Source organism: Peromyscus eremicus, chromosome 17 (assembly GCF_949786415.1).
Source record: "Peromyscus eremicus chromosome 17, PerEre_H2_v1, whole genome shotgun sequence".
NCBI classification, from domain to species: Eukaryota; Metazoa; Chordata; class Mammalia; order Rodentia; family Cricetidae; genus Peromyscus; species Peromyscus eremicus.
The window spans coordinates 15,648,520-15,665,625 of NC_081433.1; the positions used below are offsets into that span (position 1 = coordinate 15,648,520).

A 17,106-nucleotide genomic window follows, 5' to 3' on the forward strand; every position below is an offset into this window, starting at 1 on the left:
GAGTTCGGGGAGAAACCACGAACTGACCTGGGTTTGAACCTGGCCTCATTTGAATCATCCAATCAAAACCCTGTAACTAGGCTTCTTGCTTCTGTACCCGAGCTTCGGCTGCCCCGACCCTATAAAAACCCCCTGCTCCAGCCCGTGGGCGCGCCAGTCCCTTGAGCTTCTTGAGAGACTGTGTCGCCCCGGGTACCCGTGTTCCCGAATAAAGCCTCTTGCTGTTTGCATCTGATTCGTGGTCTCGGTGTGATCCTTGGGCAAGGGTCTCTCCTGAGGGAAGACTGCCTTCAGGGGGTCTTTCAAGCTGTTCACATTAGGTCATTTTATCCATATCCCTGAATACTGCTGAGGTCCTAACTTAGGAGACAGTTAATGATGATGCTCTGTTCAGAAGCTGGATCAGGGACAGCCAAATGGCCTGAAGACTTGCCAGGCAAAGCTGCCTAAGACACAGGGAGAATCCACTCCATTAGACATTAAGCTAAGAACTGTCCAAAGACTTCTCTACCATAGCCTGACATTTAACAGTGGCTTAGTTGACTTTCTTCAGTCATGCATGACAGAAACTTGTGTTAAGTTCAATATTTGAGGTTCCAAAACATCAGGTCACATATTTAATGATGTATAGAAGCGGATCATAACTGTTCAATCTGCTTATGATCTTCTACCAGGAAAGCTAAAGGAATCTTCTTGTCATCATCAAGTTATGCCCAATCCATCTCACCATCACAGAAGGGAGGAGAAGCCTCTTCATGACCTTTCCCGAGCTCAATAAACAGAAAAAGAAAAGGCACACATCTGACAGTCCATTTATTTGCTGAGTATCCTCACAGAACAAGGGCTCCATCTGCTGGTGCTGGCTAGAACAGTAGGACGTTAGAAGAGTGTGGTGAAGGGAATCCACATTGATTCCTTTTCCATGTCCAAGTAGTCTGCACGAAGGAAATGGGTTTCTAATATTGTCCACGATTCCACGTCTGCAGGCTTGTTTTTCTGTTTTATATTAGCTGAACTGCTCCAGAAGCAACAAGAGGTGCAATGGTTTTGTATCGGATCAAGTGCTGGGAGCCCTCCTCCAGGTCAATGACATAGTCTCTGAAAGAGGAGGAAGCATTATGTACAGCACTTAGCCACTTCTCCATGGGGAAGCCACACACGGCACTCACCTCTGCTCGTCGGCTTCCGGTTCCACCAGTATGTTTTCCTGTCGTTCTTTCACCCTCAGAAACACGTAGGAATCCAGGTCTGGTTTGGGAACTGCCAGGAAAAGACACATGGAATCATAAAACAGCTAATGTGTTCAACATGACAAAAGTCACTAGGGTTAATGCTACTGAGACTTGTGGTGTAGAGGGAGATGTGAGGGGCGATCGGCAATGTACAGGGGATTCTCCTATGCAACAGTCTTCTATTTGGAAAGGGGTCCATTCCAAGAACCCCAGTGAATAGTACGGAATCTTATATATACTTCTCTTTATGTACATACTTATGATAAAGTTTAATCACATAAGCACTAATCATATAAGAGCAATTACACTGTAATAAAGTAGCTTCTGTTATTGCCCTGAACCCGCCCTATGTTTGCGGTGAGAGGACATATTGCCTACATGATAAAGGAGATAAATTACTTACACATTACGGGATAGTTTGGCCACCACTTTAACACAAGTACTGAGGTACAGTATCAGTTATCTGGTAAGTGAGATCTCATAATACTGGTCAGAACAGTGCAGGATTAAAAACCATTTTTCAGTTATTTATGTGCATGAGTGTTTGCCTGCATGCAATGCCACAGAGACCAGAAGAGGGTGTTGGATCCCTTGGAACTAGAGTTACAGACAGTTCTGAGGTACCATGTGGGTGCGAGGAACTGAACCCAGGTTTTCTATAAGGGTAGCAAGTGCTTTAAACCACTGAGCCATCTCTCTAGTCTCAACAGTTTAGGATTTAAAACTTACAAATTATTTCTAGAACTGTCCAGTTTGTACTTGTGGAACATGGTACAACAACTACAGATAACAAATCTTGAAAAGTGAAGCCACAGATGAGTTGAAACCACTGCACACTTTGGAAGATACAAGTATTAACACGTCTTTCCAGAGGAGGTGGTAACTGAGCCATTAGGGAAGCCTCACATTGTGACATACACTTTCCATAGTGTGGAACAAAGCAGCAGATGTGCTTTTTTCTTTAAAAGCCCAGGATTTAAAGAGGGAAAGGAGGCTGGGAATGGCACAGTAAGGCAGAGAGAAAAATGTACACGAAGATCTAGCTTATATACAGGGAAGCTTGGGTTACATGGTGACAGTGTTGACTATAGACAAAGCAGTCTCTCAATGATCAAGGCTAAGAACCTGTTGCCACCTTCCACCACCAGAAGCCAACACGAATGTGTGCCACAGCTGGGCTATGCTTCTACAGCAACTCTGCTCCTGGAGTTCTTATGGCAGGTTCAGTGAAATTATTGATGTAGAATTCTGCCAAGTGGTATGGGTCTGCTTTGTTCTAGGTCTCACAGGCTAAAATGTATCCCTCTGGAACCCATATATGCAAGCTATACTTCTATATTTGGAATGGAACTATGGAGGAAGGCTTTTAAGAAGGTATTTAAGTTTACATGACACCATTTGGGGTAGGCCCTAAGTCAATCGGACCAGTGTTCTGCTAAAAGGAGATTAAAACACAGAAGGGAATAGTAACTTTAAAGATGCCCGAGCCAGGCGGTAGTGACACACGCCTTTAATCCCAGTACTGGGGAGGCAGAAGCAGGTGAATCTCTGTGAGTTCAAGGCCAGCCTGGTCTACAAAGTGAGTTCCAGGACAGGCTCCAAAAGCTACACAGAGAAATCCTGTCTTGGAAAAACCCAAAAACAAAAAAAAAAGATGATGTAAAGATGCCTGAATGCTTGCTTCTTCCCTTTGGCTGTGCAGGACACACAGCAGGAACCATGAAGGGGACAAGTTCTTACTAGACGCCAAGTCTGGTGCCTTGATCTTAGACGTCTAGCCGCCAAAACATGTGCCAGGACTGTTACACACCACAGGCGTTCTGGTGCAGCACACACGCCAAGGCAAAAGATGAGGGCACCACCTTACGTGTGGCCTGGGGACACTGAGCTCAGTAAACAAGGTAAGATCTGCTCCCCTAGAGAAAGGTTTGATTTGGTCTGGCCATTCTGTCCCATTAGACTCAACTATAGCAGGCTGTGAAGCCGAGGGATAGGGATTTCATTGACAACCACAAAAGCTCAGTTGGTGGATCTTCACAATACAGCTGAAAAGCCCTTTCTAGAGGCAGAAAACTCTTTCGACCCTCCTTTGTAGCCACCACATTCTAAAACCTAGGAAACCTGTGATGCCCGCTTCCCTAGAGCTCAGAGAGGCCCAGGATCCTCCAAGATGCTCGGAGGGTATGTGGCTGAACAAAGGAAGAAGTCTGTATCTGGAGTAGCAGCCATGAGTCCAATCCCATTTGCAGGACACAAGAGTGAATAACGCTGACACAGTGATCTTGACATGTAGTTTTGAATACTTCTGTCTTTAACCAGAACCCTCCTCTTTCCTCCTAGTGTCTCAGTTGCTTCCCTGCTACCTATTTTCCTGTTTTTCTACACTGACTAAAGAGAGCTGACTCTCGGGTACATGGAGATGTCTGGGATGTACATTATGGTCCTGATCTTGATCTGGAAAAGGCAGCTCTGCTTACCTGCCCTCAAGAGGTCCACTTTCTGCAGGTTGGGAGGCATGTGCTTTAAGGCAACGTTTTTAAGATGGGTCTCTGTGTGATCCATATACCTGAAACAAAGAAATTCAAACGGCTGTGGTGTGCACCGACGGGAGCCACCAGGGCGCCCAGGCTGACCACTGTGGACGAAGCTCATGCTGGAATCCAAACGCAGAAGCAAGTCCACACTTCCTGTTTACTTACTCTTTGACAAAGACAAACTCCTCTGGAGAAAGGATGGAAGGTTCCTCGCTCGGGCGCGTTTTCTCCTTTTCTAGGATGTGAGGGAAGAACTTCTCTATCTGTGATGATATATAATAAAGATGAAAATTCATCACTGAGGGTTCACATGCTTCCCTGATCTCAGTGCCTTGCATACACCAGGCTAGTGCTCTGCCACTGAGCTACACCAAGGCCTAGTTTTATTATGTGTATGTGCCTGTGCACGTTCATATGTGTGTATGGGGGGTACACATATGCGTGTGCATACATGTACAGGCAAGAAGACAGTCTTGGGTTTCACTCCTCAGGTGTCATCGACCTGGATTTTTGAGACACTGTCTCACTGTCCTGGAGCTTGCTGGATGAGGTTGTTGCCAATTCTAAAGCTGACGAGAAAGGGCTACAGAAATTGCTCAGTGGTTAAGAGTATTTATTGCTCTTGCGAAGGACCTGGGTTCAATTCCTAGCACCCACATGACAGCTCACAACCACCTGCAACTTCAGTTCCAAGGAATCCAATGGTACCCTCCGGCCTCCCTGGGCACCAGACGAGAACACTGTGAATAGACTTATATGCAGGCGAAACACCCACGTAGGTAAAGTTAGCAGCAGCAACAAAAAAAAAAAAACTGACAAGGAGCTGGGAATTTGGCTTGGTGGTAGAGCACCTGTCTAGCATGTGCAAGGTCCAGTTCCCCAAGCACCGAGGGGTTAAAAAATAAGTCACAAGCAATGGGCTGGAGAAATGGCTCAGTGGTTAAGAGCACTGGCTGTTCTTCCAGAAGTCCTGAGTTCAATTCCCAGCAACCACATGATGGCTCACAACCATCTATAATGAGATCTGGTGCCCTCTTCTGGTGTGCAGACGTACATGCAGGCAGAACACTGTGTATGTAATAAATAAATTGTTTTAAAAAAAAAAAAAAAAAAAAGTCACAAGCAAACTTCCAAGAATTCAGAGAAAGAATGATTCTAAGACCCCAAAAAGGAAGACAATTCAAAAGGGAAAGCTTTTGGTAAAGAAATTCTGAAAACAAACTGTATCAGATGGTAAGGAAAAGAAAGGGCATCATTTAACATTTAATGTACAGGTATCTATCTTCCTAGGAGCTGAAACTCATACAAGAGCTGAAAAAATATATACAGAATACACAAACATAAAAACGACATTTAACTTTAAGAGTATTACCAGTAATAAGATATACAGCTTGGAAAACAGCAGTAAGACCTAAAAAAACTCAACATCAATAACCAGACCAAACAAACAAACCAAAAAACTAAATGCTACAAAAAAGCATTTAGTGTGTCCCCAGAGGCCCGGGAGGAATGGCCTGCCGTGTGGAGTGAGTGCTGTCACTTCCTGTTAAAGGAAGCGGTCTGTCTGTCTAAGGGACGGACACTGACCAGCAGGGAGAGGGCAAAGAAAGGCAGCACCGGCCGCTCTTTAAACCGTCAGTCTATCTCTAAAGTGTTTTCCTTGTATACTCTTCTGTGAAGTCACCTAACAGTCAGGCACGTGGTAAATGCCTATAATCCTAGGACTCAACAAGAACTCATCTGAGGCAGCCCTGGCTCCACGGAGACCCTGTCTTAGCAAAGATAAGATCTGATATCTCTGTGATGCCTTCTTAAACTAATCCTACCAATGAACTAAGGGGATTAGACACAGACGAATAAAGAGCACTGTTTAGGATGGAAACAACTCGGTGGTGGGTTGCCTGGCATATGTGAGGTCCCAAGTTCAATTCTAGCCCTGGTTCAGGGTTCCTACCTACTCAGCAGGTAAAGGCACTTACCATCAAGCCTGAGGACCTGAATTTGATCCTCTGAACCAACACAGAGGAAAGCAGAGAACATATTCTCACAAGATGTCCTCTGACCTCAACATGCAGGCCAGTAAGTGTAAAAAAAAAAAAAAAAAAAAAATCCAAAAAACAAGCAAACAAAACACCTGTTGAGCTGGGCAAGGCCACTAATGCCTGTAATAGCACTTTAGAGGCTAGGCAGAAAGATCGAGATCAGGTCAGCCTGGATTACAGTGAACACTTGTCTCAAACAGAAACAAGGGCTGGAGATGCAGTTGGCAGAATAACCGCCTAGAATACAGAAAGCACTGGGCTTGATCCCAGGCACTACATAAATTGGCATGGGAATGTTTGCTTATAACCCTAACAATCGGGAAGTAGAGACAGGAAGATCATGAGTTCACGGTTATCCTTGGCTACAGAGTGAGTTTGAAGCCATCCTAACCTTTATAAAATCTGCCACAACAAAAAAAAATCCATGAATAAACACATGTAATAAAAACACAAAAGCAGATGAGCATGTTAACTCACACCTTTAATCCCAACACTAGCGAGTTAGAAGCAGGCAAATCTTTTGAGTTTGAGGCCAGCCCTGCCTATGTAGTGAATTCCAGATTAGTCATGGGTACATGGTAAGACCTGATCCCAAAAGATACCCCCTCCCAAATTAAGAAACCCCACAAAAACAGTAACAAAAACCAAATTGTTCAGTGGGTAGATGTCTAGCTGAGAGAAGATTATGGTAAAATACTCTTACTATTGGCTTAGTCTTATTAATGAGTCAGATAAAAATTTTTATTGCATATGTATCAAAACTGTTGATGACAAAATATTAAGAGATAGCTAATATTTTGAGTGACAAGATCAGGATTCTGAGACTAGGATAATGGCCCAACTTAATAAGATCACATTTAATGGGCTGGAGAGATGGCTCAGTGGTTAAGAGTACTTGCTGCTTTTGGAGGACCTAGGTTTGGTTTCCAGCACCCACATGGGAACTTGCAACCATCTGTAACTCCAGTTCCAGGGGATCTGATACTCTCTCCTGGCCTCTGAAGACACTGCAAATTCACAAGGTGCACAAACGTGCAAGCAAAACACTTGTACACACAAAAATATTTAAATCCAAAAGGTAATGTTTAAGAGGCTTAAGTATCAAAGCCCTAAATTCAGCGTTCAAGCTCCAAGCCACACAAGGACACTGTGGTGCCTGGATCGGGTAATTATACTTCAAACACGTCAGGATGGATTAAGTGCAGAGTTTACTGAGATGAATCTAGTTGTCAGCTATGTTAATGTGATTCTGAATGGTGTTCCTATACGCTTCTTATCTTGAATAATGGATGTGATTGTCCTATTCCATTGTAGTTTGACCACTTCCATGGAATTGGACAATCATATAGCCAGAGGTACACACTGAGACCCTGTCACAAACAAACAAACAAACAAACAAACAAACAAACAATGTTAGATTTTTCCTGGGCTTATCCAACCTATAGTTTCAGCTACACTTCCCAGAATGTACTCTCCTTATTCTTTGGCTACAGTGATGCTGGGCTCTTAGAATCTGCAGGCCCTGAACCTCTCCCCATGCTATTCGATATTCCAAATTTTACTGCATTAATGCCCATCAAACCTTCATGAGTCGACACCGCAAGTAGCTGCTAAGGACATAGCGGATCCTCTCCATCTCCATTCGATGGATACTGACTTTCAGATCCCCCCTTTTGGCTCTTCTGAGATTTTCTTCCTATTGTAAGAGAAATTTAAATCATGATGTCCAAACACTAAACACTATAAACATTGGCAAATAACAAATAACTCTACTAGGTATATCATTCAAAAGTACCCATTTTAAAGGTGATTTTTTGTAATATAATCTGAAAATGGTCAGCCACAAGGGTCCAGGACTCCAATCCAATTGTGAAGGAGATAATACAGCAACAGCAGAAACGTCTAAGGGTCCGTGAACCAGTGTTAGAAACTAGTTTAGGGGTTGGGAGACAGTTCGGTGGGTAAGTACCTGCTACTGCTACTGAGAACCTGGGTGTGGTTCCCAGACCCTCAGGAAGGCCAGATGTGGTAGTGCATGTCTGCAATCCCAGCACTCAGACAGCATGAAGAGAGGCAGAGACAGGAAAAGTCCTGGAAGCTCCCAGGCCAGCTAGGAGCAGACACAGCAGTGAGCAACTAATAGACCCGTCTCGAGGTGGAAGGGAAAGACTGACATCCAAGTTATTATGACCTTCTCACGCACACACACATGTGCCTGAGCATACACACAGAGCTGAAAGAACCCAGCAACCACTCCACTACGACAGTCTATAAAACAGACATTGTAAATTTGCTCTGAAGGTGGTAATAATCTAAGCATTCCAAGCCAAAACCCACAAACTTAAATGTCTACAAGGGCTGGGGCAGGATAAGGATGTGAAGGAAGGGTTGTTAGGAATCAGAGGGGACAGGACAGCACCGTGAATGGGATTATAGTTAGCTGCTCTGGCCAAGTCCTCTCATGTAGAATGTAGAGTCAGTGACAGACCTTAGATTGTGGGAAGCTGACATGCTAGTATTTACAGGACTCTTGGGCTGGAAGGCTTGGTGGTTGACAGCACTTGCTGCTCTTGCAGAGGACCCCGGTTTGACACCTAGCACCCACACAGCAGCTAATAACCATCTGTAACCTCAGTTCCAGGGAATCTGATACTGTCTTCTGGGCTTCATAGGCACCAGACATGCATACAGCACAAACATACATGCAGGCAAAACATTCATACACATAAAATACAAATTAACTAAAAGACTTTAGGGAAACTCCTGTAGTTTATAAACAGATGCAATGACCAATCTTGACTGTCACCTTGACCACATCTGGAATCAACTAACACGCAAGCAGCTGGGCACACCTGTGAGGGATTTCCTTGATTATATCCTTTGAGATGGGAAGACTGACCATACACTCTGTGGGCAGCCTACATAAAAGGACATGGGAAGATGAAGCTCTTGTTTTTGCCTGTTTGTCCTCTCTTGACGGCAAGTTCATCCATCCTGCTGCTGAGGCATTACTTCCCTAGTAATAGAACGTACTTCTTAGGGATTCCAAAATATACTGAAGATCACTCAGACACACATCCTATTGACTGAGTTACTTACTATCAGATTTTTGGCCTTTCTGCTGGGAGTCAGACCACAGCCTGTAAGCCACTGTAATAAATACACTGTGGGGGACCTTCCCCCCCCCCCCAGGGATTGAGGAATGAGGGATAAGAAAGTTAGATAGAAATATAGAGGGGAGAGAGACAGATAAAAACACAGGATAGCCTTGGGAGGGCCTGGATCCTAATCCACTGGCCCCTTCTGGCTCTTCTAAAGGGCTTTTTAAAGGAATGTCAAGGGGTGGAGCAAAAGACCTCCCATAGCACAGCCAAGTGCAGACCCTTCCAAACACCCAGTAACCATGTATGTGGTCAGTCCGTCCCCTTATGCAGCCCTGCTGGGTAAAGCAAGCTCAGATCTCACTAGGAAACTTCTGTGGGCCCCCATAATCCACCATATATATTCATTCTTTCCATTCCCCTTTTAAAGAACCTCGATTAATACAGCTAGAACTTCTTTTAAAGTACTGGGCTGAGTCAAACAAAAAGACTTGCTATCAGAGCACATTTCACTATGCTGGCCAAATGCTTTTAGCTTTCTCTTCCTCTGCAACCCAGAGACAAGTAACTCTTACCATGTGCTCTAGCTGCTCCATGACACACTCGACAATCTCAGACTTGCTTTCCAGCAGCTCAGGGGCAAACTTTTCATTCATCCACGCCTAAAACCCAACACGGGAACAGTGAGTGACAAAACAGAGCAAAACAAACTGGAGACAGTTCACGGGCCGTGAACATTGCAAGTGTCTCACACGGAAGACTACCAGCTGGGAGATGAGGAACGCTCTAAGGACAACTCATGATTCATGGTGACCTTTCATCTCTTCCTTCAGGGGAGAAGCTTTTATTCAACTGAAAAAAATTTTAAATCACTGTTTACTTCATTCACCATTATGGTAACTGCTCAGTAATGCCACCTGGTGTTCTAGCTTTACCTGTCATCTAAGGCCATCAACTGGGAACACATTTCTACTTCCTCACCAACAGGGAGCATCATCAGGTTTCTTCCTTCCTTCCTCCTTTTCGGAGACAGGGCCTCACTGTGGTCCTGGTTGCACTGGAACTGCCTATGCAGACCAGACGGGTCTCAATCCCATTGGCCTGCCTCTGCCTTCCGAGTACTAGCATTAAAGGCACATGCCACCACGCCTGGCTTAGACTTAATCTTTCTAAATAATTTCTCTTGTTGTTGCTACTTTATTAAGTGTGTGTGTGTGTGTGTGTGTGTGTGTGTGTGTGTGTGAGAGAGAGAGAGAGAGAGAGAGAGAGAGAGAGAGAGAGAGAGCACACATGTAGAGGTCAGAGGACAACACACATATAGGTCTTGCTGGTCAAACTCCGGGCTGTCATGCTAAAAGGCATCTTTACCCACAGAGCCATCTTGCTTGCCCAGTATACTTATCTTTCAATTACAGGAAACTAAGTTTTAGCTCGGTTCAGATTTATATGACAATCAGGCTCAACTGTTATGATTTGCTTTCCCAAGTATCATCATCACGACACAGTTAAGTATTGTGTTTGCTATAACTGTAAGTTTTATTTCAAACTTCTCTAATAGTGATACAGCTATATAAAGAAATTCTTTACCAGGAGCATACCTTTAATCCTGGCATTAGGGAGGCAGAGGCAGGCAGATCTCTGTGAGTTCAAGGCTAGAATGGTCTACAGAGTGAGATCTAGGACAGCTAGGGCTGTTACACAGAGAAATTCTGTCTCGAAAAAACAAACACCCCCCGCCAAAAAAAAAAGAAGAAGAAAGAAATTCTTCGTAATTCTGGGGCTGAACCTAAAGCTTGGTGCATAGTAGGGCAATTCTCTACCACCCCAGGGCTTAGTGCATAGTTGGGCAATTGTCTACCACTGAGCTATATATACTCTCAGTCTCCAGTCATAATATTAAATATGATCATCATGGTTATGAACTGAATTTTGTTCTTCAAAATCTGTTTGATAACTGGGTTCCGACTCAACAGAGTAGTTGCTCAGCACGGCTGTAATCCTACCTCAGCGCCTCCAGATGTGACTGATGGGAACAGGGTTTTAAAGGGGTGAGGGTGCTACAAATGAGCTCATTAGGGTGGGCCCTAATTCAATGGGACCCATGTCCTTTTCAGAAAACAAAACTGTATCACAGACACGGCCAAGAAAGCGGACCAAGTGAAGACACAGGAGACAGCCACCTACAGGCCAAGGAGAGAAGCCCCAGAAGAAACCAACCATGCAAGTACATTGATCTCAGCCTCTTAAACACAAAAATAAAGCTCTTGGGTAAGCCACTCAATCTGTGCTCGATTATGTAGTCCCAGCAAACAAATACAATCACCGAAATGAGAAACACTGCACTGTAGGAAACCTTTTAAACCTTTTATTTAAAATACATCTTTCCTCTTTTCTCCCTCCATATATATGCATACGCAAATAAATACATAATTACAAACTGCTTAGTTCATTTAGTGTTGCTTGTATGTTTTTAAGTCTGACCATTTGGTATTAGATAACCATTTAGGGATCTCATCCTCAAGGAAGACTAATTCTCCCTCTCTCAGCAGTTGTTATTTTCAGCTAACTTAGGGGTGGGGCCTTGTGAGACTTCCCCGGTCACGGTGGGATGTTAGTTGGTGTTGTCATTCACTGTTCAGGCCTTGTTTAAGCAGCCATATTACTGAGTTCTCATGGGTATAGCTTCCCTGTCACATTTAGAAGACAACTGCGCAGATTTCCTGGTCCTCTGGCTCTTACAATCTTTCTGCTTCCTTTTCTTTGATGTTCCATGAGTCTTAGGGGTAGGGGATGTATTGTAGATATGTCCACTGGACACGCTGTAGATATATCTACCCATTCGGCGTCCTTATTTTCTGAGCCCTGGTACTGCACATCTGGAGTAAGGTAAGGACTAAGAACGGAGCACAGGGGTTCTACTTGGGGTGCTTACCTGCTCCAGTCTTTCAATGAGTTCTGCAGGCGTCAGTACCACCTCCTCACTACCCCCATCAGAGTCCTGTCCATGGAGATCCAGCACCTCTGTCATCGTTTCTGAACCAGGAACCTAACGAGAATAAACCAACACCCTGCCACTTTCCCCCCATTTACTTACAAAAGGTTTTTAGGGCAATGTTTCCTGGGGCTGGAGGGGGAACCACTGGCCAGGGATAGAGAACTCATAGGCTAATTTTCAGTGTTGCATTTAGTCCCTCAAGGATTAAGTCAGTTGTCATTTTCTCTCCCAATCCTTTCTATTACATGGGCCTGGAACTAAGCGTACTAAAAGGTAAGTGCTTCTTTTCGTCCGCAGTAGCAGTTTTGTTATTTTATTTGCCTTAGTGGCCCAGGTACCCATTTCCGTTCAGATGTGAAACTTGCAATGCGTTATGTGTCTGGGGTCCACGGCTATACCTGACCTACGTCGCCCGGGCGCCCCAACGCTCACCTCACAGTAGACACTTAAAGCGGCTACACGGCGCGGGAATTCGTCTTCCCACCCCTGCCAGCCCGCACGCTGGAGGGGAAGCGCGGGCGGAGGCGGCGGAACTCCGTGTCCCACCGACCCAAACTCCGGAGGCGCAAATCCCGCGCTTCTTTCCGAAACCCAGCATCCACCGGAAATGACGTCGCGCGCTGGGGAGGACTAACCAATCACGCCCCGGGGAAAGTGGCCAGGCGCCCTTTTGCCCCCGCCCCCCCCGGGGGCGGACACCCACCGCGCCACGGAGCGTACTTCCGGAAGGCGGTGGCGGAGGCAGGGAGCGCAGGCTCAGGTCGCGCCAAGCCCGGACTGGCCACGTGGGGGCGCTCACCACCCAGCGAGGGCAGCAGGCAGTGCCGCCTGGCGGCCGACCCGTGCAGGCGCCGGCTTCCAGCGGTTGAAATCGTTGCTGCTCCTTGGCGCTCCAGACCACTCAACTACACCGTCATCTGGGGGCCTTGAGGAACGCAGATTCTCAGGCCCAACCTAGGCCACTGCATCAAATTCCCGCTGACGGTTGTTACGCAGGCGGTTTGCTTCCATTCAGCACAGAGAAGGGAAGCAAGAATACGTGCACACATATACACGCACGCGCACACACACACACAGTGTTATTTCCGTTGCCTGGTTGCCAGTATTCTTTGAATTGTAGATGCATTTGTCTCTGATACGTTTTGTTCTGTGCAAAATGTCACTTTTGACTGTTCTAGATTTGTTTGTCTCTAGATGGGAGGACTGGGATATCTCCTATGCCATGTTGACCAACGGGGAAAAAAAGGGAAGGCAAGCCATTAGATTGGCATTGCCTGTGTTGTGATAAAAATCACAGGTCTGGGGATATAGTTTAGTTGGTATAGTGATCACTTGGTAAGCAGGAGGACCTGAGTTCAATACGTGGCCGCACACATTTGTAACCACAGCACTCTACAGGCGCAGATGGGAAGATTCCCGGGGTTTGTGGGCCAGCCACCAGCCCAATCAGTGAGCTCCAGGACCCTAGAAAACCCTGACTAATACACCCAACGAATTCACTGGTTCCCCAGAATGAACTTTGGCAGAATCGTGCCTCTGTCCTTAGGACCTTAGGAGGAGGAATAGATGCCACTTTACCCTCTGGGAAGGAATTTTAGTAACAGTGTGTGTTATTGTATATATGTGTTTGTGTGGGCATGTGCCACATATGTATGTGGATGTGTAGGGGCCAGGGGTCAACAGCACTGGTTTTCTCCATCCGTTGCTCGCCACCATGTTTTTTTGTGATAGTTTTCTTGTTGAACCTGGAATTCCTTCGATGAACTGGCCTTGACAGCCAATGATCTTCAGGGTTCCCCCTTTCTTCCCAGTTCTTGGGTTACACAGTGCTATGCGGTGTTGGGGATCTAAATCAGATCCTCATGTGCAGCCTTCATGTCCAGCCTGTCGACCTTTCAAAGGTCTCACCTGCCACTCTGAGAAACAGGCTGTTCCTTCCCTCCTTAAACATTTAATAAGGATCAGTTCTATTGCCAAGCTGGTTGCTATCAGTTCATAGATTCATAAATATAGATGTTGAAACTACATGTAAGACACACCATTGTCCTTTCCTTACATTCCTTTGTATGGAAATGTTCTCTAATGGTATTTGTTCTTTTTGGTAATGAAAGAATGCCTATTCTCAAAAAAAAAAAAAAAAAAAAAGAATGCCTATTCTCCATCTAGGAGTCTACCTTTTTTAGTGTGTGTGAATGCAATATATGTGTGTGGTGCATGCTCACAGGTATGGGAGGAGTGGGGAGCATCTGCCTATCCTATAGATAGATAGAGGCTAGAGGATGCTTTATCATTCTCTGCCTTATTCCCATGAGATAGGGTCTCTCACTGAACCTGGAGCTACGCTGGCGTCCAGGAAGCCCCAGTGATTCTTTGGCTTCTGCTTCCCACATGACTGTGGTTATAGGTATGTGTAGCCATATCGAGCTTTTCTGATGTGGGTGCGAGGGGATTGAACTCAGGTCGTGATTCCATAGCAAGTGTTCTTGCCCATTGAGCCCCTTAAGTTTATTTTTAAGGATTTATTTACTCATTTGTTTTCATGTGTGTTCTCTGTGTGTGTGTTCGCACATGAATGTATGCCTACGGAAGCCAGAAGAGTGCACTGGATCCTCATGGAGCTGGAGTTACACGTGGTTGTGAGTTGCTCAACATGGGTACTGACACCCGAACTCTAGTTCTGGAAAAGCAGCAAGTGCTCTTCATCAGTGAGCTATCTAAACTTCCTGGAGTTTCAGAGAATCATATTGCAATTTTTATAGTTATATACACCTATAAATTATGCATCTTGACATATTTAATACTTGAAATAGAAATAACAGGACTAATACAAAGTTGTGGAAATTTAAATTTTTGGTAGTTTACAGACTTTTGGCATTATGCCTCTTTTTTTTTTGTTAAAGTAATTGGTATAGACTGAGGGTTTGCAGCATGGTAGTACAGTGGACTCTTAGCATGTCCCCTGGGTTCAGTCTCCAGCAACAAAATAAAACAAAAATCCCTCTCTATAGTTTATCACTGATGTAAAAAATATTTTTATTTGATACAGGATCTTATTATGTAACTCTGGCTGACCTAGAACTTGGTATGTAGATCAAGTTGGTCTCAAACTTATAAAGACCCACCCACCTCTGCCTCCTAAGGTGTAAAAATGTCAATATTCATCCCCTATTTTTTTAGAAAGGTAAATAATAGAATGATATGTTCAGGGCCATATATCATATTGGTTTTTACTGTCAAATTAGCTTGGACCAGATAAGGTAAATTCCATCTGTAGAGTAGCCCAGAGTGATAGAAATTACTGTTTTTATCTTTAGTTATGAAAACTATCATTTTAGCTGAAAATACTTAAGTTGGTTATGAAATTGTGTTATTATATTTTTGAAACAAGAACCTTGGCTATTTGGCATATTACAGTAGATCCTGCAAACAGCTGCCGTTCTAGAAACTGCTCAAGCATAAGCTTGGGATGTGACCTACAGAGCCCCGTGAATGCTGAAACCCCCCTGGGCTTCTCTGGGAAAGGGCTTCGTCTTTGACCTTTACTTGAGGTGAGGAATCCGGCTTTACCCTGGACACTGGGCTGGTCTTTTATTTCATTTCCTTGAAAGCCAGAAAAAGGGACTTTCACCCACTTTTCCTTTCTTTTCCTCTCCCTCTTTGCCTTTAACATTCCCAGGAATGGTGATCATTGTGAACATGGCAATTTACACAGACATACACTAGGTGGTTTGTTGTGCAACCCCCCACCCTGTAACCTCCCAGAGTCTAACTATGTTGTCCTAGATGGCCTGGAACTCACTGTGCAGACCAAGGTGGCCTCGAACTCACAGAGATCTGCCTGCTTCTACTGGGATTAGCCACCATACCCGACATGCAAGTTGTTGTCATACAAGTAGTTTTGTGGGAGTGTTTTCTAGACATTTTCACAAGTACTGAAAATAGAAAACATGACACATATGACAAAGGGGCAAGGGTGTAGCTCAGCAGCACAGAGCTTGTCTGACAAGGTGAGGCCTATATGATCCCTCCAACTAGTGCTGCTTTTCAAATACAATTCATCAACCGTCCATGAAAGTAGGAACAGGATTACATAAATGCACACGGCATGGATGAGTTTGCACATGCTAATCCTTCACTGGAAAAGGGTTGTATCTGTTTGCAAGTTCTTGCACACCAGAGTATGAGTTCTCCTTTAGTTAAGTTCCTTGACATTTGGTGGATGCTGATTAGTAATTGCCAAAACATTTTGAATATGAATTATGCTCACTTCCTGCCAATGAACTAGTTTGAAAATATGAGGTGAGGGAACACACACGTAATCAAGAACGATAGGGTTAGCAGCCAATGCATTTATTTTTAGGTCCCTTCTATGCCTTAACAAACAAAAGCAACTCTGTGACACCCCCCAGGCCCCTGCAAGGTCTCACTCTGTAGCAGTCTGCTGCTAAACTCAAGACCATCCTTCCTGAGATCACAGGTGTACCTGACCACACCCAACTTCAGAAATTCTTAGAAATCAAGGTGATTAATGTATCTGAAGATTTAATTTTGCTGTGCTGGGGATGATCCCCTGGGCCTCATACATGCAAAAGAGCCACACCCCAGCTAGAATTAAGTCAAAAAGTAATAGCACAAAGATAAGTAGATTACTAGGATCAATACTTGTGTTATTTAGATGGCAATAAACAAAACAAAAAACTGGACACAGTGGTTTGTGCCTGTATGCTAGTCCCAGCTGAGGCACAAGGACCACTCGAGTCCAGCTTAGTTATTAAGTTCCTATGAGTCTTTTTTTTTTTTTTCCAATGATGGAATCTAGGATCTCATATATGGTAGGCAAGTGCTCTACCACTAAGCTACGTTCCTGGCCCTATAGGACTTCGTGGCTATAGGCAGACTTAACAGAATTGTTCATCTAAGGTACTTGAGGTAGAACATAATGTTGACTGGCCATAATCCTTGCTTGGGTAACTGCAAACCCACCCCATGTATTTGGCAGGGTGGAAGTGGTCCTGCCACAGCAAATGTGAAGGCTTGTTGAACTTTTCTTTTTCACTGTGAGTCCTGGGGATCCAGTTTGGGTTGTCAGGCTTGGAGGCATCTCTGACTCAGCTCGTCAGGTCCATACAATTCCATCTTTTTTTTTTTTTTTTTTTTTTCAAGATTTATTTATTATGTATACAGTGTTGCCTTCATGTATTC

General features: G+C 44.6%; 1 protein-coding gene across 2 annotated transcripts; it reads right to left on the reverse strand.

Annotated features, from left to right (window-relative positions):
• Positions 1-798: 798 nt before the first annotated feature.
• On the reverse strand, positions 799-12,496 carry Gins4 (GINS complex subunit 4). Of its 2 annotated transcripts, XM_059245038.1 has the most exons (8): positions 12,337-12,496; positions 11,842-11,955; positions 9,485-9,571; positions 7,391-7,504; positions 3,932-4,029; positions 3,710-3,798; positions 1,170-1,260; positions 799-1,098 (listed from the first exon to the last, which is right to left on the reverse strand). In XM_059245038.1, the coding sequence occupies exons 2-8, from the start codon at positions 11,935-11,937 to the stop codon at positions 1,002-1,004; spliced, it is 672 nt and encodes a 223-aa protein (XP_059101021.1). In that variant the 5' UTR covers positions 11,938-11,955; positions 12,337-12,496; the 3' UTR covers positions 799-1,001. The 2 variants fall into 2 exon arrangements, with proteins under 2 accessions (XP_059101021.1, XP_059101022.1); XM_059245039.1 differs by lacking the exon at positions 9,485-9,571.
• Positions 12,497-17,106: the final 4,610 nt, after the last annotated feature.